The sequence below is a fragment of the Myodes glareolus genome, chromosome 7 (assembly GCF_982192425.1).
Source record: "Myodes glareolus chromosome 7, mMyoGla1.1, whole genome shotgun sequence".
Taxonomy (NCBI): domain Eukaryota; kingdom Metazoa; phylum Chordata; class Mammalia; order Rodentia; family Cricetidae; genus Myodes; species Myodes glareolus.
Window position 1 is genome coordinate 55684187 of NC_142032.1, and position 25829 is coordinate 55710015.

General features: G+C 55.1%; 1 protein-coding gene, 1 long non-coding RNA gene and 1 pseudogene across 4 annotated transcripts; 2 read left to right on the forward strand and 1 right to left on the reverse strand.

Moving 5' to 3' along the window:
- Window positions 1-570: 570 nt before the first annotated feature.
- Window positions 571-3475, forward strand: LOC148121424 (retinoic acid receptor gamma pseudogene; annotated as a pseudogene).
- A 961-nt stretch (window positions 3476-4436) lies between these two features.
- Window positions 4437-23873, reverse strand: Cdc42bpg (CDC42 binding protein kinase gamma). 3 transcript variants are annotated; one of them, XM_048458205.3, is made up of 38 exons: window positions 23593-23780; window positions 21826-21875; window positions 21189-21280; window positions 21024-21107; window positions 20581-20676; window positions 20134-20282; window positions 19651-19744; window positions 19314-19514; window positions 18964-19212; window positions 18494-18573; window positions 17357-17454; window positions 17178-17258; window positions 16874-16980; window positions 16605-16784; window positions 16276-16368; window positions 16034-16155; window positions 15874-15949; window positions 15540-15646; window positions 15348-15462; window positions 14868-15016; window positions 14706-14794; window positions 14357-14409; window positions 14169-14267; window positions 14024-14083; window positions 13667-13772; window positions 13258-13391; window positions 13037-13176; window positions 12861-12942; window positions 11968-12184; window positions 10130-10192; window positions 9428-10027; window positions 8465-8562; window positions 8309-8393; window positions 8072-8192; window positions 7873-7978; window positions 7550-7667; window positions 7347-7435; window positions 4437-5568 (listed from the first exon to the last, which is right to left on the reverse strand). In XM_048458205.3, exons 4-38 carry the CDS (start codon window positions 21063-21065, stop codon window positions 5512-5514), a joined length of 4356 nt encoding a protein of 1451 aa, XP_048314162.3. In that variant the 5' UTR covers window positions 21066-21107; window positions 21189-21280; window positions 21826-21875; window positions 23593-23780; the 3' UTR covers window positions 4437-5511. The 3 variants fall into 3 exon arrangements, with proteins under 3 accessions (XP_048314162.3, XP_048314161.3, XP_048314159.3); XM_048458204.3 differs by lacking the exon at window positions 21826-21875 and having other exon boundaries at window positions 14169-14264; window positions 23593-23873; XM_048458202.3 differs by lacking the exon at window positions 21826-21875 and having other exon boundaries at window positions 23593-23872.
- Window positions 23874-24136: 263 nt separating this feature from the next.
- On the forward strand, window positions 24137-25829 carry LOC146893554 (uncharacterized). Its single transcript, XR_015003182.2, has 2 exons — window positions 24137-24494; window positions 25054-25829. It is a non-coding gene; the product is annotated as an uncharacterized LOC146893554 (long non-coding RNA).

Genomic DNA, 25829 nt, shown 5'->3' on the forward strand with positions numbered 1-25829 from the left:
GACCAGGCTGGCCTCGAACTCACAGAGATCCACCGGCCTCTGCCTCCCGAGTGCTGGGATTAAAGGCATGTGCCACTACTGCTCAGCCCACTGTGTCTTCCTATGGACAGTCTGGAGCCCTAACCCCTGTCTGCTATGATCTTGGGATGGTCGATGGGAACTGAATTCAAAACCTTTAGAAGAGCAGCCAGTGCTCTTAACTGCTGAGCCATCTCTCCAGCTCTAAAAGGTTTATTTTTATGTGTATGAGTGTGTTGCCTGCGTGTATGTAAGTGCAGCATGTGCGTTTCTGGTACCTGGAGGTCAGAAGAGGGTAACAGATCCCTAGAAACTGGAGTTATGGATGTTTGTGAACCACTCCTGGAAGGGCAGCCAGTGTTCTTAACCGATGAACCATTTCTTCAGTGCTGCGGGAGCGCCTTCCGCTTAGCCGCTGGAAATGCCAGCCCACTGGGGCGTGGTATATTTCTCTTTTAAAAAGAGCCGCAGAAAATGTGTCGGATATTTTGGGGCGGTCACGTGGGCGGGCGGGCTCCGAGAGGCCCCGGGATTGTCCCAGCCTAGAGCCGTGCCCCTGGAGCCCCCCTAACACCTCGGCGCTCCATCCCCGAGACCGCCTGACGCCGGGACCTCGGGGCTCCGCGGCCTTCCTTCCCCCGCCCTATCCTCCAGGTCCTCTCACCTCAACCTGGCCCAGTATGTAGAAGGGAATCTCTGCAGAGGCCAGAGGGACCCTTGGAGACCCAGTGGGCAGGCCAGCCAGGGTGGGCACGGAGCTCCCAGGCCAGGGCAATGGGCATGGGCGGGGGCTGCAGCTGAAGACTACCCCCGCCCACTGCAAATTCCAAGGGATTCCCACACTGCAGCTACCATGGCCACCAATAAGGAGCGACTCTTTGCAACTGATGCCCTGGGACCTGGATCTGGGTACCCAGGAGCAGGCTTCCCCTTCGCCTTCCCAGGGGCACTCAGAGGGTCGCCACCATTTGAAATGCTGAGCCCCAGCTTCCGGGGCCTGGGCCAGCCTGACCTCCCCAAGGAAATGGCCTCTCTGTCGGTGGAGACACAGAGCACTAGCTCCGAGGAAATGGTGCCCAGCTCTCCCTCACCCCCACCACCTCCTCGGGTCTATAAGCCATGCTTTGTGTGCAATGACAAGTCTTCCGGCTACCATTATGGGGTCAGCTCATGTGAAGGCTGCAAGGGCTTCTTCAGGCGCAGCATCCAGAAAAACATGGTGTATACATGTCACCGTGACAAAAATTGTATCATCAACAAGGTAACCAGGAATCACTGCCAGTACTGCCGGCTACAAAAGTGTTTCGAAGTGGGCATGTCCAAGGAAGCTGTAAGGAATGACCGGAACAAGAAGAAAAAAGAGATAAAGGAAGAGGGTTCACCTGACAGCTACGAACTGAGCCCACAGTTAGAGGAGCTCATCACCAAGGTCAGCAAAGCCCACCAGGAGACTTTCCCCTCGCTCTGCCAGCTGGGCAAGTACACCACGAACTCCAGTGCAGATCACCGGGTACAGCTGGACCTGGGGCTGTGGGACAAGTTCAGTGAGCTGGCCACCAAATGCATCATCAAGATTGTGGAGTTTGCTAAGCGGTTGCCAGGTTTTACAGGACTCAGCATTGCTGACCAGATCACTCTGCTCAAGGCTGCCTGCCTGGATATCTTAATGCTGCGAATCTGTACAAGGTATACCCCAGAGCAAGACACCATGACATTCTCGAATGGACTGACCCTGAACCGTACCCAGATGCACAATGCTGGCTTTGGGCCCCTTACAGACCTTGTCTTTGCCTTCGCTGGGCAGCTGCTGCCCCTGGAGATGGATGACACAGAGACTGGGCTGCTCAGTGCCATCTGCCTCATCTGTGGAGACCGCATGGACCTGGAGGAACTCGATAAGGTGGACAAGCTGCAGGAGCCCTTGCTGGAAGCCCTGAGGCTTTACGCCCGGCGACGGAGACCCAGCCAACCCTACATGTTTCCAAGGATGCTTATGAAAATCACTGACCTCCGGGGCATCAGCACCAAGGGAGCAGAAAGGGCCATTACCCTGAAGATGGAGATTCCAGGCCCAATGCCCCCCCTGATCCGAGAGATGCTGGAGAACCCTGAAATGTTTGAGGACGACTCCTCAAAGCCTGGCCCCCACCCCAAGGCTTCCAGTGAGGATGAAGCTCCAGGGGTCCAGGACAAAGGGGGCCAAAGTCCCCAACCTGACCAGGGCCCCTGACCTACCCCACTGTGGGGCTGGGCTCCAGGCAGCAGACTGACCATTCCCCAGGTACCAGTGACTGGGGGAGGACCTGCCCTGCCCACTCCCCACCTTTCCAATGAGCTCATTGTTTTGCCAAAGTTTCTAGGGGTGCCTGTGTTCATCCCTGTCCTGTTCTAACTGGCTCACTCTACAGTCCTGGAGGACTGCCCTGCACCTACCAGAAGAACGGAGAAGGGGTGAGCCTGAGTCTCAACTCTATATCTCAGCACTGCCCGTCAGATTCAGGCCACAGGCTCCCGGGGCAGGAGGAAGCCCCGCCTTCCCACAGCTTCTTCCTCTGCCAGGTGCTTGGGCCTCTGGGAACAAACAGGAACACTAGAGACCAAAATGGGGAGGTCCTCAAGGAGGGCTGAGCCCACCCTGGTGCCCTACCCTGGGTGCCCAATGCTGTGTGATGAACCTGCCATGCACACTGCCCCATGCCCCATCCTCCTGCCAGGTGTAGGGGCAGGCTGGACCCTGCATTTCTGGGGTGGGGCCTGAGGGTGAAGGGAGAAGCATAAGCCCTTTCTGTACCTCTCTGCTGAGGTGCAGCTCTCATCCTGGGCCCTCTATTTTACAAACCCCTCCCTTAGCCCTGTCTTGTGCCTTGGCCTCCTGCCCCCATCTCAGCCATCAGACAGGGACCCTCCTACACTACAGAGGGGACAGGGATCCCTCTCCTAGTGCCTTCTACCCTTGACCCCCAGAGCAGCTTGGCCCAGGGAGGGGAGATGCTGCTTAGCTGATCCCACCCTGACCCAGAGGAAGCCTCTATTTATTTATTAGCTTTTGTTTACACCCTGGAATGACCCCTTCCTCCAGGGGTCTTGTGTGGGGGAGCCCAGGGCCTCTGTGACCCCTTCCTTCTTCCCCCAACCCCCCATTTGTATTTAGCTACCAAATAAGATTCCTGCAGGCTCCCCCTTTTCTCTGGGGGGTCAGGGTGCTGCCCCCTCCCCTCTGTTTACATCTCCCCCCTACCCCGCTGTATCGCATATTGCTGAGTTTTCTATTTTTGCAAAATAAAGTGATGGAAACTCAAAAAAAAAAAAAAAAAAAAAAGAGTCGCAATTCTCAGCTCAGTCTCTCTTGGTTCCGGTGCTTGTTTTCGGCTCCTGCTCCAGCGACTTGGCTCCTTTCCTGACGGTTTGTGTGTATGTAAGTTTTACCCCCCAAAATAAATACCCTTTTAAAACCTAACTGGTGTGGGATTGATTCGCCATTACTTCAGTCCCAGTCATCTGATGGGGCTCAGAGACACAGGCCAGGGGTATGGGAAGATAGCTCAGTTGGTAAAATGCTTCTGTGCAAGCTTGAGAACCCTCTTGATTTCCAGAACATAGATGAGAAAGCTGGGCATGGTGGCACATCTTACAATCCCACCTCTTCAGAGGAGAAATGGGCAGGTTCCCGGGGCACATTGGCAGGCCAGCCTATGCTACCAAAATCCCATCTCGAAATTTAACATGGCTGGGTGTGTTGCACACGTTTAATCCCAACACTTAGGAGTCAGAAGCAGGTATATCTCAGTCATTTTAAGGTGACCCTGTTCTACATAGTGAGTTCCAGGGTAGCCACCAGAGATACATAGGTAAGACCCTGTCTCAAAAATAAAAACATGATGCTGGGCAGTGGTGGCGCACGCCTTTAATCCCAGCACTCAGGAGACAGAGGCAGGTGGATCTCTGTGAGTTCAATCGAGGCCAGCCTGGTCTACAAGAGCTAGTTCTGGGACAGGCACCAAAGCTACAGAGAAACCCTGTCTCAAAAAATAAAAATAAAAATAAAATAAAAACATACAGCTGGGTGTTGGTGGCACAGGTCTTTAATCCCAGTATTCAGGAGGCAGGAGCAGGTGGATCTCTGTAAGTTCGAGGCCAACTTGGTCTTTAGAGCTAGTTCAGGATAGCCAAGGCTACACAAAGAAACCCTGTCTTGAAAAACAAACAAAAAATATAAACAACAAAACAGCAACAACAAAAAACCCCACACACCACCCAAAATTCACAGCTCCTGAAGAACCATCCACGTTGTCCCAGTCTTCTTGAGAGCATGCACATACACACACAGGCCAGCTTTTAATTGTTCATGGTTCCCACCACTCCTCCTACCTCCCACTCCCACGTTTACACAGCAAGACAGACCCAGGTGGGGAGGCCAGTGCTTACAAAGTTGGGTTTATTGGTTTCTTGCTGCATCTCAGAGCATTAGGGTCCATCCCTCCCGGGAATGTGCCATTTAAGGAGATAAATACTTATTTTACTCCCCACACTGTAGCAGGGTGAGGTTTAATAAAAATAGCAATATAATAATAATGACTGTAATCATAAAATAATGTAATAATAAAATGCCCCCATGTCCCCCTAATACACTTGGTTGAAGCTTCCAAAAAAGGACCCTCCTTGCTGGGAAGGACCGAAGTGTGCCTGGAGATCTTCAGTGGCCCCGAAGGGTGTCCATCTCCCACCGAGAAGCCCTTATAAATACCCTCCCATCCCCTCCCTGCCTAGGAACCATTCTTCCCTGGACAGATTAGTTGGCAATATTCCTGCTCTCAGCCCTAAGCCCCTCCCCAGTGAAGTTTCTGGGTCTGGTTTTCCCCTTGCTCGCTTGCCCTCCTAGCACCTCCTGTCTCTCCACCCTCCTCCTCTTCATCACCATTTTGTCCTCCTCCCTCCTTAGCTGAGTACGGCTCTCCTGACGGCATCCCTTCCTCTTCTGCTTCCTTTGTCCCTCACCTCTCACCTCTTTCACCTGCACCATTCCTTCATCTTTTCTATCCTTTCCCTCTTAATCAGAGCTGTATTGACCCTGAGCATGACCCTGAGCAGAGACCTGCACATGCTCCATCCTGGTCTCAGCTGGGGGCCAGGCTACACAGACAAGACACCCAGCATGCTCCTCCGCACTCCTCATTCTGACTCCTACCAGCTTCCCAGGGCTTGGCCCGTTGAAGCACAGCTTTGGCACAATCATCCCCGGGCATCAGAGCCATGGCACTCCCAGAGGCCAATGTAGGCCTGTGTTGGAAGCCCAGGGAAAGGGCAGGGTGAGGGCAAGGAGTCAGACCCTATTCCTGGGGACCCAGGCAAATCTTACTCTTGGTCCTCTACCCAGGCTCTCCCTGAGTCTGAATTTCAACATGTCCCGGGACCAGCCGGAGTATGGCATCCCACAAGCTCTTTGCTTCCTCACTCCTTCTGTCTTGGGACTGGGGTGGGCACTGCCAGAGGGCATCAGGGGGTGCTCTCTGACTTGGGGTCTGGAGGGAGACTTCGGGGCCGCTCGGAGACCTGGAAGGAACAACAGAAAGTCAGACAGGAAGAGGGACAGGGGACTCTTTGCTCATGGTGCTGGTGCCTCCCAGAGGTCTTGACTGACCCTACACTTGAGGTGTGGTGTCGCGTTCACAAAGGAGCCAGAACTGCCGGGAACAAACCCTGTGTGGTGTTCGTTCGCTCCAGTCCACATTCAGTCAGAAACATGCTTTGCTCCAGGCAGAACACGGGAAACTAACCCCCGCCACCATGGCTTCCACAGCTGAACAAGGAAGTAGAGCATGGAAGAAAAACCACAGCACAAACTGGGTGTAGAGATGCTCGCCTGTAATCCCAGCACTCAGAAGGGGAGGAGAATCATGAGTTCAATGCTAGCCTGAGCTACATGAGACCCTTTAAAAAAAGGGGAGAGAAGGCAGGCAGGCAGGCAAGGAAGAAGAAAGGAAGGGGGGATGAAGGGAAGGAAAGGAAGAAAGGAAAGAAACTAGGCAGGCAGTCTGCCTGGCCACAGCATAGGAGTCAAATGGGTAGAGGGGGTGTTGGTGGCAGTGACACCTGACCATGACCATGTAGCCAAGAACGCTCTGAGGGTGACAGTGGTGGGCAGCCTGGGCACTGAAGGCAGGAAAAGCATTGAAAGGACTGGAATAGCAGGGGCAAGAAACTGGATGTATGAAAGAAATGGCGGGCTGGGGTTAGGTGACTTTGTATGACTGGAGTATGAGGGGGACAGGGACAGTTAAGAGGTGTGGATGGAGGGCCAGTGGGGCCTTCCCAGGTTCTCTCAGTCTTTTCTGACCCCACACAAAGCAGACTGTTCCCATATGATTTCTTCCCCATCTTTAGGCTGGATCTCTGTGAAGAATGTAGCTCAGGTTAGGCGTGGCAGTGTGCCTTTAATCCCCAGCACCCAGGAGGCAGAAACAGGAGACTCTTTTTTTTAATTCAAAGCCAGACTGGTTAACACAGCCAGTTCTAAATAGAGAGGACAGCCAGAACTAAATAGAGAGACCCTGTCTCAAACCCTCCTACCAGAACAATATAGTCCAATGGCAAAGTGTTTGCTTAGCAGATATGTACCCTATTTTGACCCCTAGCACTGACAAAAAATTTTTTAAAAATTTTATATCTATATCTATATATCCATCCCCAGGGCTTTAGAAATGGTTCAGTAGGTAGGAATGGTTCAGCAGATAAAAATGATTGCCACACAACCTGATGATCTAAGTTTGCACTCCAGAACCGAGGTAAAAAGCCAGATACAGGCATACATCTATAATCCCAGCACACCTACAGTGAGATGGGAAACAGAGAAAGGGGTATCAGCTGGAAGCTTGTGCACCAACCAGCTTGGAGCACACAGGGCAGAAACAAGGTAGAAGGAAGACCCAGTTCTTGGAAGCTGTTCTGACTCCACATGTGTGATGTGGCATGTATACACCTGCACTCTCACACACATGTTACACACACCATCTCAAGAGCTGCTGTTATGGGGCACTCTTCCCATGCATCTGGCACTATGCAGACACCATCATCTCATACAGGTGCCACAGTGACATCTTCATTTTGCAGATAGGACAAGCTCAGAAGGATTGGCCCTCCTTGATTGGGAGCACAGCTAGGGCTTGGAGAGCCAGAGCTGCAGATGGGTCCATAAGCCTCCAGGGGCTGAGGTAAGAATTCTGCAGGCCTTATGTGCTCAGGTGGGTCTCTGGTTTCCTGTCCCGGTGCAGAGCTTGGTCAAAGTGTCTGAATTCTGAGTGGGGGAGAGAAAGCCCTACCCACTGGCTCACCTGTATCAGGGATGCTGTAGGACTCAGGGACCCCTGGGGGCAGGACACTGATTCGCTGGACAGAGATGTCCAAGATTTCATCTTCACGACTGGAAGGGGTAGGGGGATAGAAGGACAAAATGCCTGGGTTAGATTTAAGAGCTCTGAAGGAGGATAACCTGGAGGAGGCATGCAAGCACTGGGCGCTGTAGGGCTGCCCTTACTGGGGTCTGTCTCTCCAGCGAGGCCATCACTACCCATGGATGCTGGGCGTCGCAAAGCCTCTGAGAAGCTGTGCGGCCGCTGCGGTCCAGAGCTGCGAGCACCTCTGTTCTTTTGTTCCTGGAAGAGAACAGTGTCAGGGGATAGTGCTGAAGGGCTGGGACCAGGAAGCACAGGCCATGGGAACTCAGCTTCTGGCACAGATGTATTGAGGTCCGGGTATCAAAGGGATGAGTCACCTGCCTCAGCAGCCAAGCTATCAACAGAAGCCTGTGATTGGATCAACCACTACGGGAAGGTTTGTGATTGGCTCTGGAGGACTCACCCTGGCACTTGGCCTCCCGTCTGTAGGGCCCACGTGCACCAGGTGGTTGAAGTTGGTGGGTGGTGAGATGAACTTGGAGCGCACAAAAGGGTCCTTCAGCATCTCCCTGCAGGCAGAGGGGGTGTAAAGAGCAGGGCAACAAGCCTCGCCCCACCCCTAAGAGCAGAAAGCTCCGCCCAGCAGCCACACACATGCGCACCTGCGCTGCTGCTGTCTCAGCTCATCAGACACTCGGAAGAAGAAGCGACGTTTGCTCTTGGTGCGGAACAGCTGGCGCCGGCTGTTGTCAGTGAGGTCGGGAATGTCAAACTCGTCCTTCTCTGTGGAAAATCAGGGAGCTGGTGAGAGGTTCACACGTCCCAGCCAGGTGATGCACAAGCTCACACTTGTGCACAGGTGATCGCACACAGATGTAGACAAGCTCACACTTCCTCACCTGCCAACGGGTTCCTGAGGTAGGTCAGGCGGACCTTCTCGGTACCATAGAGGAACAAGGAGCCTTCTGGATTCAGGGGTCTTACCTGAGGCAATAAGCAGAGGTCAGGCCACGTTACGCACTCCCATGCCACCCGTGTTCAGGGTAGACCTTCACCTTCTTGAGCGGCACAGTCTGCACCCATTCCGCTCTCCTCACATCGAACACATCAACGGAGTTTTCACTGAACACTGTTAGGTAGGGTGCTGTGTAACCTGCAGATGAGAAAGAGCCTATGTGTACCATGCAGCCACAGGCAAGCCAGGCACCTCTCGGAGCCTGTTTCCTCCGTCCCACAAGGAGGCCTGCCTCACCCAGCTCTAGAGATGAGATAATAGCCCGCACTCACTACATGCCCACACAGCTCAAAACGCTGGGCATGTTTGTCCTTTCTTAAGTCTCTGGCAGCGCCAAGCAGGAGCAGGTACTACAATCACCCCGGTCTTGGACACTACAGATGAGGTCATTGAAATCTCAGAGCAAAGTAATGGTCAAGGTCGTACAGCCAGTGAGGAAGGGCAGGCTATGGTCAATGGCAGTCTGGGGCACTCAAGCCCAGGCCTCACACAAACAGCCTTTGCTTATTAACGACAGTCCCCCTCTCTCGCCTCCACCCATCACATCAGCGCCGAGTGACCACACCAGGGCACACTCCGCTCCAGTCATTTGTTCATTCTTCTCAACAAGCACAGCCCCCAGGGTGTGCCTGCCCAGGCTGGCGCTGGATGAAGGAGCCAACCCTAGCCTGTTCTACAGGCCGCAGTGCACGAAGGGAAGACAAGACCCAGAACAGAGGTCTGAACCGAGCCGAGAGGTGGCATGAAAAGAGAAGCCAGGGAGCAGTAATAGGAGAGGGGAGAAAAGCAAAGGCATCCTGACAATGGCAGCAATCACGTCATTTATGGAATGGCAGAACTGCTCCAGGCTCAAGCCGTTGAAGTTGGCCAGGTAGAAAATGAAGCCAGGAAGAATAAAGGCAAAAGCTAAAAAGGGAGGTCCTAGGCAAGCCGCTTAGGACAGAAGGGGTGGCAGGACCTCCAGTGCCTGGCCCTACCCTGCTGGGCTCTCTACGGGCCTTACCCCAGCCAATAGGTGCTGCTGGCCACAGTAGCTCGTGACTTCGTGACTTGCGGCCAGCGCCATCCACGTAGACACCAGCAGTGGCGAAGAGCAGCAGGAGTTCGCTGAGGCTTAGCTCCACCGCACCCAGCGCCTCACCCAGGCCCCCGCGGGATGCGGGCAGCTCCTCGGGCACCAGGCCAGTCCCCAGCGCTAACGGTGCAGCCTCATTGAGCAGTGGGTAAAGAGCGAAGGTGCCGGCAGCACCCACACAGAGCCGATCACCCAGCAACCCCAGGCTCTGCACTGGGGCTGGCACTTGTAGCTCTCGAATTCGGCGCTGCCAGGGCCCTGGGCCTGGGCCGAGCTGGTAACAGAGCACTTGGCGTTTGACTGCCACACAGAGCACCGGGGTCCGGGCCTGCAGGATGCGTCCAGCTACCAAAGCCTGGCAACCTCGGGATTCAGGGATTTTGGCACCTGTCACCTCGGCGTTCTCCAGTTCAGCCAGGGCGAAGAGGCGCACGCTGGGCCCACGGCCACAGAGCACGACCAACAGGCCAGCAGCAGAGCTCACCGTCAAGCGCTGCACCCTGCGGCAGTCCCCCACCTGGAAGATGTCTGTGGGGTTGGCGAGAGAGAGGAGCACGGGCATGAGAAGCAGCAGGCACCCATAGTCCTGGGTACCCAGGCCCACACCCACCCTACTCCTGCCAGTGGTACCATTGCTATGAAGATGAATCACAAACAGCCCCTCCTCAGTGCCCAGGGCAAGTCGTTCTTTGTCTGAGAGAGGAAGAGAGGTCAGAGGTCAGTTTGTCCAGTGACACCTTGAGGCAATAGAGCTGGGGATCCTGCACACTGTCCACCCACCCCCATCCTTGTGCTCTTCTTGCTCACAGTTTATACTGGCCGTAATGAGGAAGGGCCTTGGTAACAGGTCAGGGTGAGGCCCACTACCATGACTGTGGTTCTGGGTAAACCTCACTCTCCCCTTTATAAAGTCAGGACAGCACCTTTCTTACAGAGCTGCTGTGAGGAGAAATGACAGAGGGGAGGGCAAGTGCCAGCAAGCACCCAGCTCTACCAACACCCCCACCTCTGGTTACTGACTGACCCAGGGAACCCACAGTCTCTGCTATGGCTCCTGATTGGAGTACCTATGGCTCCTGATAGGAGTATCTATGGCTCCTGATCAGAGTACCTGCAAGCTGGAACTGGCTCAAGGCCTCAGCCACAGGAGGAAGCCAGGGACCTCTACTTCCTGCCTCTTTCCCAATTATCAGTTATGGAGGGAGGACCCTTACTGAGGCCCATGCTCCAAAGTCAGTGAGCCCTATAACAAGCACCCACCCCCTCATTCACCCAGCTGCGAGGAAGAAAGTCAAGACAAGGAGCTTCATTTGCGTTTCTGTGGAGACAGTGTCTTACTTCATAAGCCAGGCCTACAACTCACTAGGTCACTGACCCAAGTCAGCATGAATTTGGGGCAATCTTCGTACTTGGTTGTTGGTTTGGTTTTATTAAAACAGGGCCTGCACTTAACCCACTACGTAAATGAGGCTGGCTCTGAACTTCTCATTCTCCTGCTACCCGCTGGCTCCCAAGTGCTGGATTTACAGGTGTGTGCAGCACTACTACTGACCTGGGTTGTTTTGCGTGTGTGTGCATGTGTGTATACATATATATGTAAGCATGTATGCATATATACAAATATACATATATAGATAATTTTTTAAAGAATTATTTTATTTCATGTGTGTGGGTGTTTGGCCTGCATGCATGCCTGTGCATCATTTGTGGGCCTGGTGCCAATAGAGAACAGAAGGTGGTGCTGGATGCTCAGGAACTGGAGTTATGAACAGCTGTGAACTCCCATGTGGGTGCTGGGAATTGAACCCAGGTCCTCTGGAGGAGCAGTCAGTGCTTTTAACCACTGGGATAGCTCTCCAACCCAGCTTCTTTGTTCTTGTTGTTGTTTGTTTTTTTTAAAGCTATTTATTAGCTAAGGATGACCCTGAGCTCCTGACCCTTCCACTTTGATCTTACAAGTGCTGGGATTACATACACACACCAAGCCATGCCTGGTGGTTTTGGTTTTTTAAGATCTCCATATGTAGCTCAGCTCAAGTTGACTTTGAACTCTGGAGCCTTCTGCCTCAGCCTCCCAGGTCATCTCTGTTTCTCCCTAAAACCTCTGTTCCTTCCACTTATTTGAGATTCTCTTAGAAAAAAGAGAACCAGCTGGGCATGGTGGTGCTCACCTTTAATCTTAACTCCAGCACCTGGAGGCAAAGGCAGGCAAATCTCTGTGAGTTCAAGGCCAGCCTGGGCTATGTAGGGAGCCCCTGTCTCAACAATACAATATCAACAAAAGAGAGAACAAGAACCTACAGAAATGAAGCGGCGAGAAGCCAGGCTGTGTGGCTCATGACCCATGGCTCATCACACAAAAACACAGAAGAGAGCTGAAAGGTTCTGCATCTGGAACGGGCCTAGGCGAGTGCCTCCCTACTAGCCTGAACTTTCCCGAAGTGACAGTCCTTCATTGCAAGGTTTACCAATGATAGCAGCGCAGAGCGTATGAGGCAGCAGTGGCAATCCGTTGTCATAGGCCTCCTTGAGGGTGTACACTGGCCGGGGCCTTGGACGTGCATCCAGTAGCAGCCGCTGCAATTCACCCAGCACCTGAAGCCAACGCTCCCTCTCCCCCTCATTCTCTGCCAGCAGCAGCACAGTGCACATGGATGGTGGCACTGTCAGCTGGGAGGCTGTCACCTGCAGAGAGAGAGTCAGGCTGGAGGGCTACGACCGAGATTCATCCATCTATCCTTCTCTCCTTCCCCTACTGATGTTTGTTAGCATGCTAGCTGGTTGTAGTGCTAGGCAGGGAGTAAGCCAGACAGAGTACCAGACAGGCACACTGATAACTTCAGAACCCAGTGACAGGCACATTAAAGGGAAAAATAAGCACTGTGGGGACGCAGAGCAGAATCTCGAAAGCAGACTGAGAGATGAAAGACAACTACCCAGGGTTAGAGAACCTGGCTCCAAGGGACTGGGCATGGAAGGTGCTGGCAATTCTGTGCAGAGGAAGGGGACCGAGGAGGAGTTGTACACGAATGCAAGGCCCTCTGGGAACTGGAAAGAACAGGTATGGCTAGAGCAGGTAGGGACCCAGGGTTGAGGACTGAGAAAGTCTGCAGGCTCAGATGTGTGGTAGCTCAAAAGATTGCTTGAGAGTCTCCTGAAGGTACCAGACAGCCATTCAAGGGCCTTAAACACAGCAGGCCCTAGCCTCATTGCTGTGTGGCAAGCTCATGGTGGCTACGGAAAAACGGCATGTGGAGGTGAGGTGGCTGGCGGAGACACAGAGTTGAGATACAGCAGTGACCAAGACAGGGCCAGCATGGGAAAGAGATGGGCTTGGGCCTATCCCACACTGAGCACTCACCCTAAAGATGCGTGGCAGGTCCTTGGATTGGGCATGAATGACATCTGAGGCCAAGACAGGGGTAGCTGAGAACTGGGGATCCCTGGGAGGAACAAAGGATACAGGAGAAATTGTACAGTCCCTGAATGAGTCCCTCACCACCTGTGACATGTCCCGTGTTCCTGCCTGGCACCGACCTCAGATCTAAGGCCTGCAGGAGGACCCCACTGGCCAGGCTTCCCCGAGGGTCAGGGACATCAAACAGCAGCAGGCGGGAGTCACTGAGAGCAGCATACACGCGCTGCCAGCCCCGGCGGACACCTGATGGCCGCGGCACCTAGTGGGGAGACAGGCATGGAGGGCTGCACAGGTCCTTGGCTCCCGTGCCCATCCTCCTCAGCCCTCAGCCACAGCTCACCGACAGGAAGCCCTCATAGGCAGTGCCTGTGCCTGTTTCGGGGTGCACTCCCAGGGCTGTGCGGAGGAGTTCAGGGGGCACAGGGCAGGGTGGGGCCTGTGGAGCACAGGCTGAGTGACAGAAGTAGCCACAGGCTGTGGGGAGATGGAGAGTTGTGGCAGGATGAAGCAGGCCAGGCAGCCCAGAACAAGGACCTGAGCCTTCTAGACAGTTCCCTCAGGGACAATGACACCTGAATTGTCACCCATTGCCATCAAGTGAGAAAGGAGTAGGGGAGTAGGGGAAAGGTGACTGAGAGGCAGGTGTGGGTACGTGGGTACTACTGGGTTGAGGAACAGTCTGGGTGTGTCAGGTTCATACCCTGGGGGCTGTGATATAAAGGGAGGTCCTGAAGGAGAAGGGTTCTTACAGTCACAGCTGAGGCCCTGGCGGCCCAGGCCCAGCATCAGCGAGGTACAGCGGAGACACTTGGTAGGGGATGGGAAACTCCGGGGACGCAACGTGTGTGAGCCGGGCTGTGAAGGGGTACATGCTGTCATCATTCCTACCAGGGCCTCTGAGCACCCATGCTCCATCCCAAAAGGTAGATGGCCAAGAGGCTGAGCCAGGTGGCCATACCAACTCCGAGCACCTATGAGCCATGCCAAAAAGCCAGCACTATCACCCTAGACATGGCCTGCGGGGGTAGTGGAGGGGTGAGAGTATCCCAGAGGGATTTGGGGGAAGGGCTGAATGCCCCACCCTTTTCTGCTCCCTGGCCACTGACCTTAGCAGGGGGACCTTCTGCAGGGGTTGTGGTGGCAGCAGGCACTCTGGGGAACACAGTCTGAAGGAAGTGAGTTGAGTAAGTGAGCAAGTGAGAAGGGAATGGGCCAGAGCCCACCCCACCGGGATCTCCTGCCTGTTCTCACCCCCATGCGCAGACTGCGGCGGCCCTCTGGCCTCAGCTCTGCTTCTGCCCCAGACCTTGGGGCCTCCCCTGAATTGCTAGGGTCCTTGGCAGAATCCTTCTGGGGATGAGCAAGGATGGAAGGAAGTCAGGGCCACCATGCTCTTCACCAGGACTCCTCCCTAATAATCCCCTCTATCTGGTTCTTACCTCAGTGTTCCAGAAGGACAGGAGAGGGATGAGAGAGGAGGAAGGCTTGGCATCTGTAGACAAGTGTACAAGTAACTGAGGTTGTTGTCCTAGGCTTAGGAACCAGGGGTGGGTGTGGACCTCAGTTTCCATCTCAGGGAGATACATAAATGTCCACAGGTGGGGCTTGGGGGAGTCTGGCACACAGCAGTGTTCATTAAGTGCTGAGTGACAAACAGATGCTGGTGTCAACAGCGATGTGTGGGAGGGACAGATTTCTTTCATATGGGCACCGCTGTCATGGGAGCTTCCTGGCATTCATGAGACTGGTAGGGTTTGGCTCCAGAGTAGGCAGGCAATGGGCACTTACCCCCTGGCCCACGGGCTCGAAGTTCTTCCCGTAGCTCAGCTACCTCTTGCTGCAGGGCCTGGCTTTGCTTCTCAGCATCCTGTAGGCGGCTGGGAGAGGAGGGCAATGCTCACATAGGCCCCTGCACGGACCCGCTCCTCTAGGATCTGCCCATGACCTCACCGTTCCGCCTGCAGCTGGGCCTCCTGCACCTGTGTCAGTCGCTCCTGCAGACCCTGCTTGGCCCGGATCTCAGCTTCCAGTGCTGACTGAAGCTCCAGCCGGGCTGAGGCCTCCATCTTCTGCAGCCTCCGTACCTTCCACTGGTGGTCCTGGTAGTAGCCAAGGACATCTCGGTACGATGTTCTCTGGGACTAGCAGTTTGAGACCCTCTCCCTTCCACTAGAGCATACAGCTGTCCATGCCACTTGGCCAGACCCAAAGACCCCACCCACTCTTCCCGTCCTCAACCCTCAGCATAAACCTTGAACTTGGGAGGACTGACAAGGTGGCTCAGAAGGCTGCTCAGGGTGCTACCAAGACTGGCAACTTAAGTTCAATCCTGGGACCCACATGGTAGGAAGAGAGAACCAACTCCCACAATCTGTCTTATGACCTCTACACATACACACATACGCCACGGCTCTTGTGCATGGGGCTCACCAGAGGCCGGGTAGGGAGTGTTTGGGTGCCCACATTTCGCAAGGACTCCAGCTCCTCTGCCATCTTAGTAGCCAAGGCCTGTAGGTAGCCTCTTGAGACTTTCTCGTCATTCACCCTGAATAGGAATGGACTGTATGTCACGGTCTGGGTCCTCAGCCATGCCCAGGTCCCACCCAGCCCCACAGTACCCACCAGCTAAGGATGTCAGCAATCTGGGCCTCCCAATTGCTCTCAGTCTCCCGCCGTTCACCCTCCAAACGCCGTTTGCTCTGCAGCTCCAGCTCCAGCTCTTCTGCCAGCTGGGGCCGCAGAGGGAAGTGGGCTCAGTCCCCAGGGGCCCTTACCGGCCCAGCTGTAGACCAACTGCCCAGCCCCTGCCAGTCTCCCCACACATCACCCACCAGTGTAAGCTACCTTTCCCTACATGCTGCCCATGAGCTACAATGTGTCCAGCAGCTGGGACTCTGGAGCTCTTCCCTGACCCTGCTGGCACTCAGCCTGCCCCTGGCCTGTCCACCCTGCTCACCCGCTCCTGCTCCCGGCTCAGCCGCTGGTTTTCTTCCTGCAGTCGGCACAGAGCCTCCTCTTTCCCAACACTGATCCTGGGGAGAAGGCCAAGGAGATGGAGCTGACGCCCAGCCCAGTGTTGCCCTTCCCTCTCCTGGCTGCCCCTGCCATGCACTCACCCCTGGCTGCAGGCACGCTCCAGCTGCTCCCTGAGAGCAGCCACCTCCTTCCTGAGCTGGGCCTCTTGACACTGACCCTCAGGTGATCCCATGCCATTGGTCTCAGGGGCTGCATGGATGGTCTTGACAATGTGGAGAGGGGACAAGGCAGGGGTTTAAGAAGCCATGGCCCACCCCTGGGACTCCAAGAGAGGTCAGACTAAGAGAGAGTCTCTCTTGCCAAGGGGGAGAAACCTTCATACCTTGGCCTGGGAAGAATCCTTGTCATGGCTTTGTTTATGTTGTCCCTGGAGCCTTGTCACCTCCTGAGTCAGGGTGGCCACCTGGCCTTCCAGCTGTGATGGAGTAGCAGCAAGGTAATGCTAACCCTGACCCTCTAATTCCCTTTGTGTCATTTTGACAAAGACTTACAGTCTCATCCAGCAATGGACACAAGTGGCCCCAGGTATCCATCTCACCACTAGGTCCTGCTCAGCATACGTCAGTCACACAGGGGTGCAAAGGGACATGGGGTTCCCAATATTTTGAACCCAAATCCTTGCTACTCTTCCTTCCCACTATCACCACTAACCTCTCTCCGGACCACCCAGGCTTCCTCCAGCTGGGAGTTCAGGGCCTGGATTTGGCTGGTTGTAGCTGCCTCTTTCTCTTGGGCCTCCCACAGCCTCTGTAGGAATTCTTCCTGCCGGTCCTGGGCTTGGCACAGTTCGGCAGCTTGTACCCGCAATGCTGCCTGAGCTTCAGACAGCTCCTGAGGACCAGGGCAAGAAAGACAAGGTCAAGTCAGGGCACTAGAGGCCTGAAACCCCGAGCCATGGCCCCACCTCCCCTAGTGCTCACCTGCTGGAGGCGGTCCTTCTCCAGCTGTAGTTGGGTATCTGTGCCTGGGCTCCCAGCAGGGAGGCCGTCAGTCTGTGAGAAGGAGGCCTTGCTGTCCCTCAGTGTCTCTGTGAGGAACAGTCATTGAGACTTGCACACAGGAACACCCCCACCTCAGTCAGGCATTCCATGTACAGGATCTCACAGAAGTTTCCCTACAGCCAGCGGGAAGGTCTACTTCCCCCATCACACAGCATACACAGAGCAGGAGGCAGCGCTGGGACCCAGAAAGGCCCAGGCTGTTCTAAGAACAGGAAAGAGATACCTGCCAGTCTCTCCTGAAGAATCTGTACTTCCTTCTGCAGCTGCACCAGCTCCTGGGGCTGGAAGGAGCCATTCAGCGCCTCTGGCAGGAGAAAGGCCTCAGCGTGAGTAGCCAGGCCTGCAGCAGGCTACCCCTCACCTTGACCTGACAGTCTCAGCCTTGCTCAGATGCCCCTGTACCTTGACACTTCCGGCTGAGCTCCACCTTCTCCTGCTCCACGTGGTGGAGCTTCTGCTCTGGGGCAGCCACTAGCTCAGCACTCTTCTTCTCACTGGGGCTGAGAGGAAACAGAGATGGTTAGCAGAAGACCAGTCTCATGGACCAATCACCCATCCATCCAAGAAACAACACATCACTCAGACCCAGGCCTGGGCTCTGTGCCGGGGAGAGAAGCACTAGATCACACCCTGCCTTTGCGAGACCTGAACAGGGTAGGCAACCTTGGGTAATGGACAACGTCTGAGCCTGTTTTCTCACAGGGAAATGGAAAACCACAAGGCCAGAGCCAGGCAGTAGTGACACCTTTAATCCCAGCACTCAGGAGGCACAGGCAGGCATATCTCTGAGTTTGAGGCCAGCCTGGTCTACAGAGTGAGTTCCAGGACAGCCCAGACTACACAGAGAAACCCTGTCTCAAAAAAAGGGGTCTTCAGGGGCCAGCGAGCTGTCTCAGCTGGTAAGGGTGCCTGTTGCCAAGCCTGACCACCTGATTCCATCCTTGGGAACCGCAAGGTGGAAGGAGAGACCTGACTTCTGAAAGTCTGCCCTCTACAGCTGCATTGCAGTGCATCATGTTCACACACATGCATCATGTCCACACGCATGCATCATGCCCACACGCATGCATCATGCCCACAGGCGTACATGAATATCAATAAAGCAAACAAATATTAGGGGAAAAAAGAAAGCAACAAGGGTTAACAAGGGTTCTCAAAAGCAGCTACTAGTGAGCTGAGTCCTTGGTCCACATCCAGTACCCAGAGGCCTTGGGAACACTGCTCAGGGCATTCTTTCTACCTGTGCCTCTCTTGGGTCTCAGGCCAACCTAAGATATAAGAGTGGGCACTGCTCCCATCCATTTTACAGAGGCCGATGAGGCTGGACAGTAGGACCCTTCAGTGAATCTAGTCCATTTTAACAGTCTGTCAAATGGGGTAGCTACACGTCCCACGGGCATAGCCCTGACTTTGACTGACCCCAGGATAGAGAACTAAGCAGTGCTTGTCACGTGCTGAAGCCGGGTTTGTCCCTTCCTTCAGGGCTCTGATAAGCTACATGCTCCCAGCCTCCCAGCAGGTGTGGAGCACCAGACTCACCTGCCTGAGGTATAGGTGAAGCCTACAAACGGCAGGTGGTGGCCCGAGAAGGCCCCATGGGAGGGTGGTGGCAGCGTCTCCTACAGGAGAAGAAAGGAGAGTCAGAGTCACAGACAAGCGAGAACCAGAAGAGTCTCCCGAACTGGGCATTTACTCGGGTGTGTACCTGGGGTTTAACACGGCCTGCTCCCCCTCCCCGGCCCCCAATAAAGGGGCCACAATTCCCATCAGGATTTGCATTCAAGGTCTCCTAGAGGCTGCAAGTAGTTTTCTTCCAAACAGCTACCACAAAGAGCTTTCAGTTGGTACTACCCACCATGCAGATGAGTCAGCTAAAGTGAGCTACAACTCTCAAGAGCCCCAGGGGTTCAAAGGCCTCACCCCAGCCCTTCAACTGCTGTAGGGAGCATATGGGGCAGGTTCTCATAGGTCAGGTCAAGCCAAAGCTCTCACGGAGACATGTCACTCACTGGATGGTTGAGGGTATCATCATCGACATCAAAGTTAGAGGTGTCCACAGGCCCGCGAAGCTCAGGGATGTAGGGAGCTGTGCTGGTTGCAAGCCTCTCCCAATCCACACCTTCAAAGAAAGGGTGGTTCCGGAAGTCATCCAGTCCACCACGACCAAGCCGCTCCTCCTGGCGGCACAGCAGCTGTCGGATCAGGTCCTGGGCACTGGCAGGCACATCAGGCACATCAGAGGGGAACTGGAGGTGGTCCTGCGGGTCAAAGAAGAGGGCAGGTCAGGCTGAAAGCCCACCTGGGTCTAACGTTACCTATAATCATACAGTGTGGAAGCACCAGGGCCAGACAGTCTAACCTCGTGGTTCATGATCTTGCCGTAGGTCTCTACCAGAGATTCAGCATAAAACGGTGTTTCCCCAAAGAGCAGCTCATAGGCGCAGACTCCCAGTGACCACCAGTCACACTGTGGGCCATAGTGGCCCTTGCCCTCCTCCATGGCCTGTAGGATCTCAGGAGAGATGTAGTCTGGGGTCCCCACTGCGACTGATGAGTCTACCTGTGGCAAACGTATTGGTGGCATGAGGCCATGGGACTGGGCCAGGCACCCCACTCTCCATGTACCCCCCACTGGAACCCAATGCCCCTGCACTTGGTCTGCTGTCCTCAGCTCCAATTCTAGGTGGGCTCCTTACCATGCCATTGTTGTTGAGACGCAGGCAGGAGCCAAAGTCTGCCAAGCGTATGTGGCCATTCATGTCAAGCAGGACGTTGTCAGGCTTGACATCCCTGGGAGGTGGGAGGGTGAAGGGCTTAATATGTGCGCATATGTTTAGACACGTGCTCAGGTGCACACCTGCCCATATGTATGCTCACACCTGTGTGTGCACATGTGCGTGTGGGAGTTACTGAAGGCAGGTGCCAAGGAAGAAAAGGGCAGCCAGACTGAAGGAAAAAGTCCATGGTGTTGATTCTAGGGGTCGTAAAGTGCACTGCAGGGGATGCCAGAGTCACATGTCCCCACTCCTCTGCCACCATGAACTGGGAGGGACTTGAGCCAGGGACTTACTTGCCTGCACTAAGCTCTGACTTGCTCAACTGTAAGACAGGGATACTAGCAAGCCCTACCAACAGTTTTTGGGAGGAAGATTGGGAGGTGACAGAGCTTGGGGCCCCACCTGTGGACATAGCCCAGCTGGTGCAGTGAGTGGATGGCCAGCACCATCTCAGCCAGATAGAACTGGGCCAGCTCAGGTGGGAGGCGGTCCTCAAAGCGGCTCAGCAGTGTGAGGAGGTCCCCGCCAGCGTAGTAGTCCATCACCAGGTACTGGAGGGCAGTGGGTAGAGCCAAGAGTCAGACTCAGAATGTGTCAGACTCACGGTGTGTCTTGGGGGTTCTGGGAAGACAAGGCTGAGCCATGTCTCTAGCTCTGGCTTTCCTGAAATTCACTGTGTAAACCAGGCTGGCCTTGAACTCACGGAGATCGGCCTGCCTCTTCCTCCCAAGTGCTGGGATTAAAGTACTTCTCAAGGCGGCAAGTGGCCATTTTGCTAAGGAAGGAGGCTCTAGGCACAGGGAACGGTGGGAGGCAGGCAGGTCTCCCCCACTTCTCCATGATCCTCACCAGGTACTCCTCATCTTGGAAGGCATAGTGCAGAGCAGTCACCCAGCGGCTGTCTCCCTTCACCAGAACATCTCGCTCCTCCCGGAAACAGGCCGTCTGAAGCAGGTTTGGAGAGCAGGGGTAGAATGGGATCAGCTCCCGGGAACTCACCCTTCTCCAGCCCAGGGAATGGACTCAAAAGCCCAGAGGCTCTGATCAAAGGAACAGTTCTGCTCAACCCAGGCTGGGCTGGCTCTGGATGAATCTGAGTCCCGGCTTTCTGGTGGCGGGCCTCAGTGTCTCCATAAAAAGATGAGAACTCATCCCACTTCATCTTAGTAAAGTTTACTGTGACGGGTAGGGAGAGGTGACTATTTAGAGCAGCATCCTGTGCCCCGGCCCTTCTTCTGGCAGCACAAACACCTTCCCCTACCCACTTGCAGGGTGATCTGCCCCAAACTGACCTCAGCCCTTTTCAGCATCTCCCACTTATGCAGCATCTTCATGGCAAAAATCTGGCCACTATCCCTCTGTCTAACCACAGCAACCTGAGGGGACCAAGCAGACTGGGTTAGACCATTCCAAGTGCAAGGCCCTTCCTCCCCACCCACCCCAGGACATTCACTTACCTCCCCAAAGGCCCCTCTGCCGATCACCTTCAGGATCTCAAAGTCATCTCTCTGTAGGCGCAGCTCTCTCACTTTTTTTACAAAGGGGCTGGCTGAGGGGACAGAGTGGACTCAGAGCCTTCTCCTTGAGATCTCCCATGAGACTAGGACAGGAATTACTTTCCCAGGGACAGCCCGGCCAAGAGGCAGACCAGAGCCAGGGTTCTTTGGTCATGATCAACAAGCACGGCCTCAGAGGATCGCCTCCCTCCAGGCTCTAGGTAACCTCTATCTGAGGCACAGAGGGACTCTGTGGTCCTCCCTAGCCAGGGTCTTGATCCTGGCTGGCTCTAGAGACAATGAGATCCTGTCCCTAGTTCACAGCCTTTGGTCCCTCAAGGCCAGCCCAGAGCCTATCTGGGAAACTAGATAGGTGGCATTCTTTGTCCCCAGAAAGGCTTCTCTGATATTCAGGAGCTGTGGGCCTGGGTCGGGGGACTCTGTAGGCACAGAGCAATCTGGTTGGATGGAGGAAAGGGCTGGGGCAGCCTCTGAGGGCAGGGAGGACAGTCTTTGCAGTGCTCCAGAAAGACAGGCTCTGTGCTCCCCAAGTGGGGCCCCTGGGTCAGGACAGAGGCCAGTGTGCTCAGGTACTCACAAGACGCGAAAACAGGGCCAAAACCTTCACCTGGTGCCCAGTGCCAGCACCTGAGGGCGTGAGCACACAGGATTCCTTCCAGCCTTGACAGCTCTGCCACTTGGAGCCCTGCCTCCCTCTCTGGATGGGGCTTTTGCACAGCCAGGAACCTCCTACTGCATCACAGCCCCCCCCCCCGCCCCGACACTCCACAAGGGCCATGTCCAGCCACTCCCAGGCTCTCCCCAGAACTGGAGTGGCCTTAGGCCAGGGGGGAGGGTGTTGAGTCTTGGGGACTGAGAAAGACAGGAGTGACCAATGAGGACTGGGGGCCATCTATGGTCTGGTGTTTGCCTCAGTTTCCCCCTGCCAGGAGGTAAACTCCCTGGCAGCTGGGCGGGCCTGTGGGTGGGACAGAGAGCTGCTCCACAGGTTTATCAGGCAGAACCCCCACAGTGGAGGCGGTTTGGAAACCTCACTACAGAAATTGTCTCTTCCCAGGTTTGCACACAAAACTGGGAGAAGCAGCTACCAGCCTTGTAGGGCTGTCAGAGGTGACCACCAGCCACATAGGCCAAACCTGGTGCCCAGAACCAAGCCTATCCAACCCTCTGGACAAGATGCCTGGTAGCTTTTGTCTTGCCAGAAGGGGTGGGGGCTCTGGGCAGGAACAGGGACAAGTTGGGGCAGGAGAGGCATGAGTCACGCCTGGCCTTGGAGTTACCTCGGGAGATGTCAACAGACGTCCCCTATGTTGGGGTCCCAGGCAGAGGTGCCAGAGGCAGGCAGGGAGGAACACACATACACACACATACACAGAGGGATATGGGTGTCATGATGGGGTAATGCCAACTCTGACACATACATAACACACAAGAGTCACAGAGAAACAGAGAAAGAGTGCAGAAATGGCAAGTCTGGGTGGTAGACCCCCTAACCACACCAGGTCCAGCCTTGTGCCTGCCCACAGCTCAGGAGTGCTAGGAACGCTAATCACCTGCTAGGCAAACACCCCACCCTCCAGGTCTAATTCCTATGCCTTCCCCCACAAAGCCTGGCCAGGTGTGACCAGGGAACCCCTGTAATGGCACCAGTACCCACACTGGGTTTAGGGTCACCCTAGCCATCCATTCCCAAGGATTCAGATGAGTCAAACAGAAAAGGATGCAGATCCACTTCCAATGAGGAAGGTCCCGAATTCCACAAAGGTTGGTCCTCAGTCCGGGACTGGGGGAGCAGACTTGTCTTTTAGGTGAAGTATGAGGATTTGTGAGTGTGTGGCAGAGCCAGACAGGTGAGAGGGGTCCCAGAGCAAAATGCCAATCTCTCGAAGAACGAAGAAGATTGAGAAAGTCTGTGTTTATGTGACACAAAACGGGCGTCCACCTAAATGTGTGTTCTGGGTGGGGCATGAAGTGTGATGTGTGACCAAGGAATCCTGTAGGTGACCGTTGTGGAGGATATGTATTGGCAACATATGTCTGGGGTCTGCAGCTGGAAATGAGTGTGTGTGTGTGTGTGTGTGTGTGTGTGTGTGTGTACCTTGTGTACATTGTGTACCTTGTATACATTGTGTACCTGTCCCTGTGTCTGGGAGTTTGAGGTAAGGTGCAGGTGAGTGAGCAGGCTATGGCGTCCGACGGCAAGCGTTAGAGACTGCGCAAGGAGTTAGTGTGTCTTCAGGAGGAAGTTTCTGGAGGGTGCCATCCCTGGGGAAGAGTCTGGAGAGGTGGAGCTCCAACTGGCAACCCCCAGCCTCCCTTCCCAGGTGCTCCCCAGACCACTCACCCCAGCTCAGAAACTGCGCCACGTTGCGCTCCCGCCGCAGGGAGGCGCTGCTGAGCTCGTGGTGCAGCCCCAGCAGCAGATCCAGGAGGCCGTCGAGCCCCGGGCTGCCACCGGCCTCGCCCCGTACCAGCTGCTCCAGCGCACGCAACCGCTGCTCCATAGCTGCGGCTGGAGCCCCGCAACCCGGGCTAGAGCCAAGCTGCCTGCATGCCCCGGCTGTCCGTCCGTCCGGCGGTCCGTCCGTGGTTCCGCGGCTCGCTCTGCGCGGCTTCCCCCCACCCTCCCGCCCTCCCCGCTGTCACCTTCCTCCGTCGCCACCCGCTTTCCCTCACCTGGCCGCCCGCCCCGCCCTCCAAGCCCGCCCCCGACGGACGGGCAGGTGCGCGCCGGCCAATGGGAGCCGCGACTGAAGGTGAAGGTGGGAAGGCGGAGGCGCGCGGGGGCGGGGCCGACCCTCAGCCAGGAAGTGGGAGGGCGGGTCACGAAAAGTAACTCCTGGGCGGAGTTGGAGGGGGTCCGTTGGGGTCGCAAAAGGCCCATCTGATCCCAGTGCCGCCCCAGCCCCAGCCCCATCTACATCCTCATGGGGTCCTAAGCTAGACGGGGCATCCCAGGGCACCGCAATTTACGCCGCGCCAGGCCAGCGGCCAGTCCCTTAGCCAGGCCAGAGGGGCTAGGGACGGCTGTGGCCCTGGAGCCGGATGGGAGTTGTAGTCCGCTCTCGCCCGGGTTTGCAAGCCGCGCTAAGGCAACACACTCACCTCCCCGCCAGAGTTTTCTGATCTTTAAGTGTAGTTGAGGTAGCGATGAGCACACTCATTTAGCAGATGAATATACTGAGCCTTGGAAGAAAGAAGGTTGAGAGTGGGGGTCTCTGAAACTAGACCCTCGTATGAACCTAGGTGGTACCGCTTTTTAAGGCTTTGGCGGGAACAAGGCCAACGGCCTGACCCGGAATGTGGAGGGTGCGAGAAAACCGAAATGGGCTGAAGGAAGCAAAGAGGGAGGAGGTGCTGGCTGTGTCTAGCGAGGATTCTGATTTCTGGCCAGCTGTGTCCAGCTGTGCAGGCCTCGACCCTACTAGACCGTGGTTCTCTCCAGAACCAGATACCAAACGGAAGGGTGCATGACAGGATCGGGTTCCTAGTGTTGCGGGAGGAAGCCTTCTGAATGTTTGAGGGGCAAACTGAACGGGCAAAACTCCACTCCTATCAAACAGAGGATTTAGAAACACTGCAGGTCTTTCATTTGATCTCTACAGGACCCCTTCTCCGTGGGGTCCATAGTTCGAAATGGGAAAAACACGGGCATGTATTTCTTTCCCAGATCAGTCAGGCTGGGAAGGAGACTCGAGGTTCAAACTCAAATCTGGGTAGGCTCGGCACTGGTGCCAAGGGAGGGGGAAGGGCAGGCAAGAGTTTGGATTTATGTTGTTTGTTTGTTTGTGTTTGTTTTTTATAGGGTCCCAGCTAACCCAAGCCAGTCTGGAACACTCTACGTCGCCAAGATCTTCTGACGGAGCCCTGCTGGGTCTCACCTGAGGTATTCTGGGTCTGCCTTGGCGCCAGGCAGCGATGGGGCCCACAGAAGGTACGAAGCCACAAGGCGGCGCCAGAGACCAGGAGAGGCGCGGATGTCTGGTGTAAGCGAGTTCTCATTGGAGAACTAGGAGGCTGGGATCCGTGCTGGAATGCTGATTCTCTAGCTACAGGAGTCAGTCAAGGCCTCAGGTCTTGGCGCACTCTCTGCATCACTTTCATAAGGCCCTTAACCTCTCTGAAAGCTGAATTATAAGAAAAGCCCATCCCTGAACAGCCTTCAACGCCACACCAGAGAGAAGGGGAAACTGAGTCCAAAACTTAGTGCTGCACTGGTGCAAAGCTGGGACTCATATTTGTACTGCATACTTCAACTGGACATGGTGGCTCAGCGCTCCAGAGACAGAGGCAGGCAGATCTCTGAGTTCGAGACCAGCCTGATCTGCATAGCGAGTTCCAGGACAGCCAGGGCTATATAGAAAGAACGGGTGGTGGAAGTACACATCTTTAATCCCAGCACTCAGGAGGCAGAGGAGAGTGGATCTCTGTGAGTTCGGGGCCAGCCTGGTCTACAGAGTAAGTAGCAAGTTCCAGGACAGCCAGAGATGTTACATACGCAGAGAAACCCGTCTCAAAAAACAACAAACCAAAAAATAAAAGAGCCTGTCTCAATAAGTAAATAAATAACTGAGCACTCCA

Excerpts from the sequence above, each read along its gene's own strand:
- Cdc42bpg (XM_048458202.3), bottom strand. The coding sequence starts at position 23,752 with ATGGAGCAGCGGTTGCGTGCGCTGGAGCAGCTGGTACGGGGCGAGGCC. Across the intron at positions 14,084-14,168 it reads GCCGCAGTCTGCGCATGGGG|ACTGTGTTCCCCAGAGTGCC; the intron begins GTGAGAACAGGC and ends CACTTCCTTCAG. Across the intron at positions 12,943-13,036 it reads CTGCAGGCCTTAGATCTGAG|GGATCCCCAGTTCTCAGCTA; the intron begins GTCGGTGCCAGG and ends TGTTCCTCCCAG.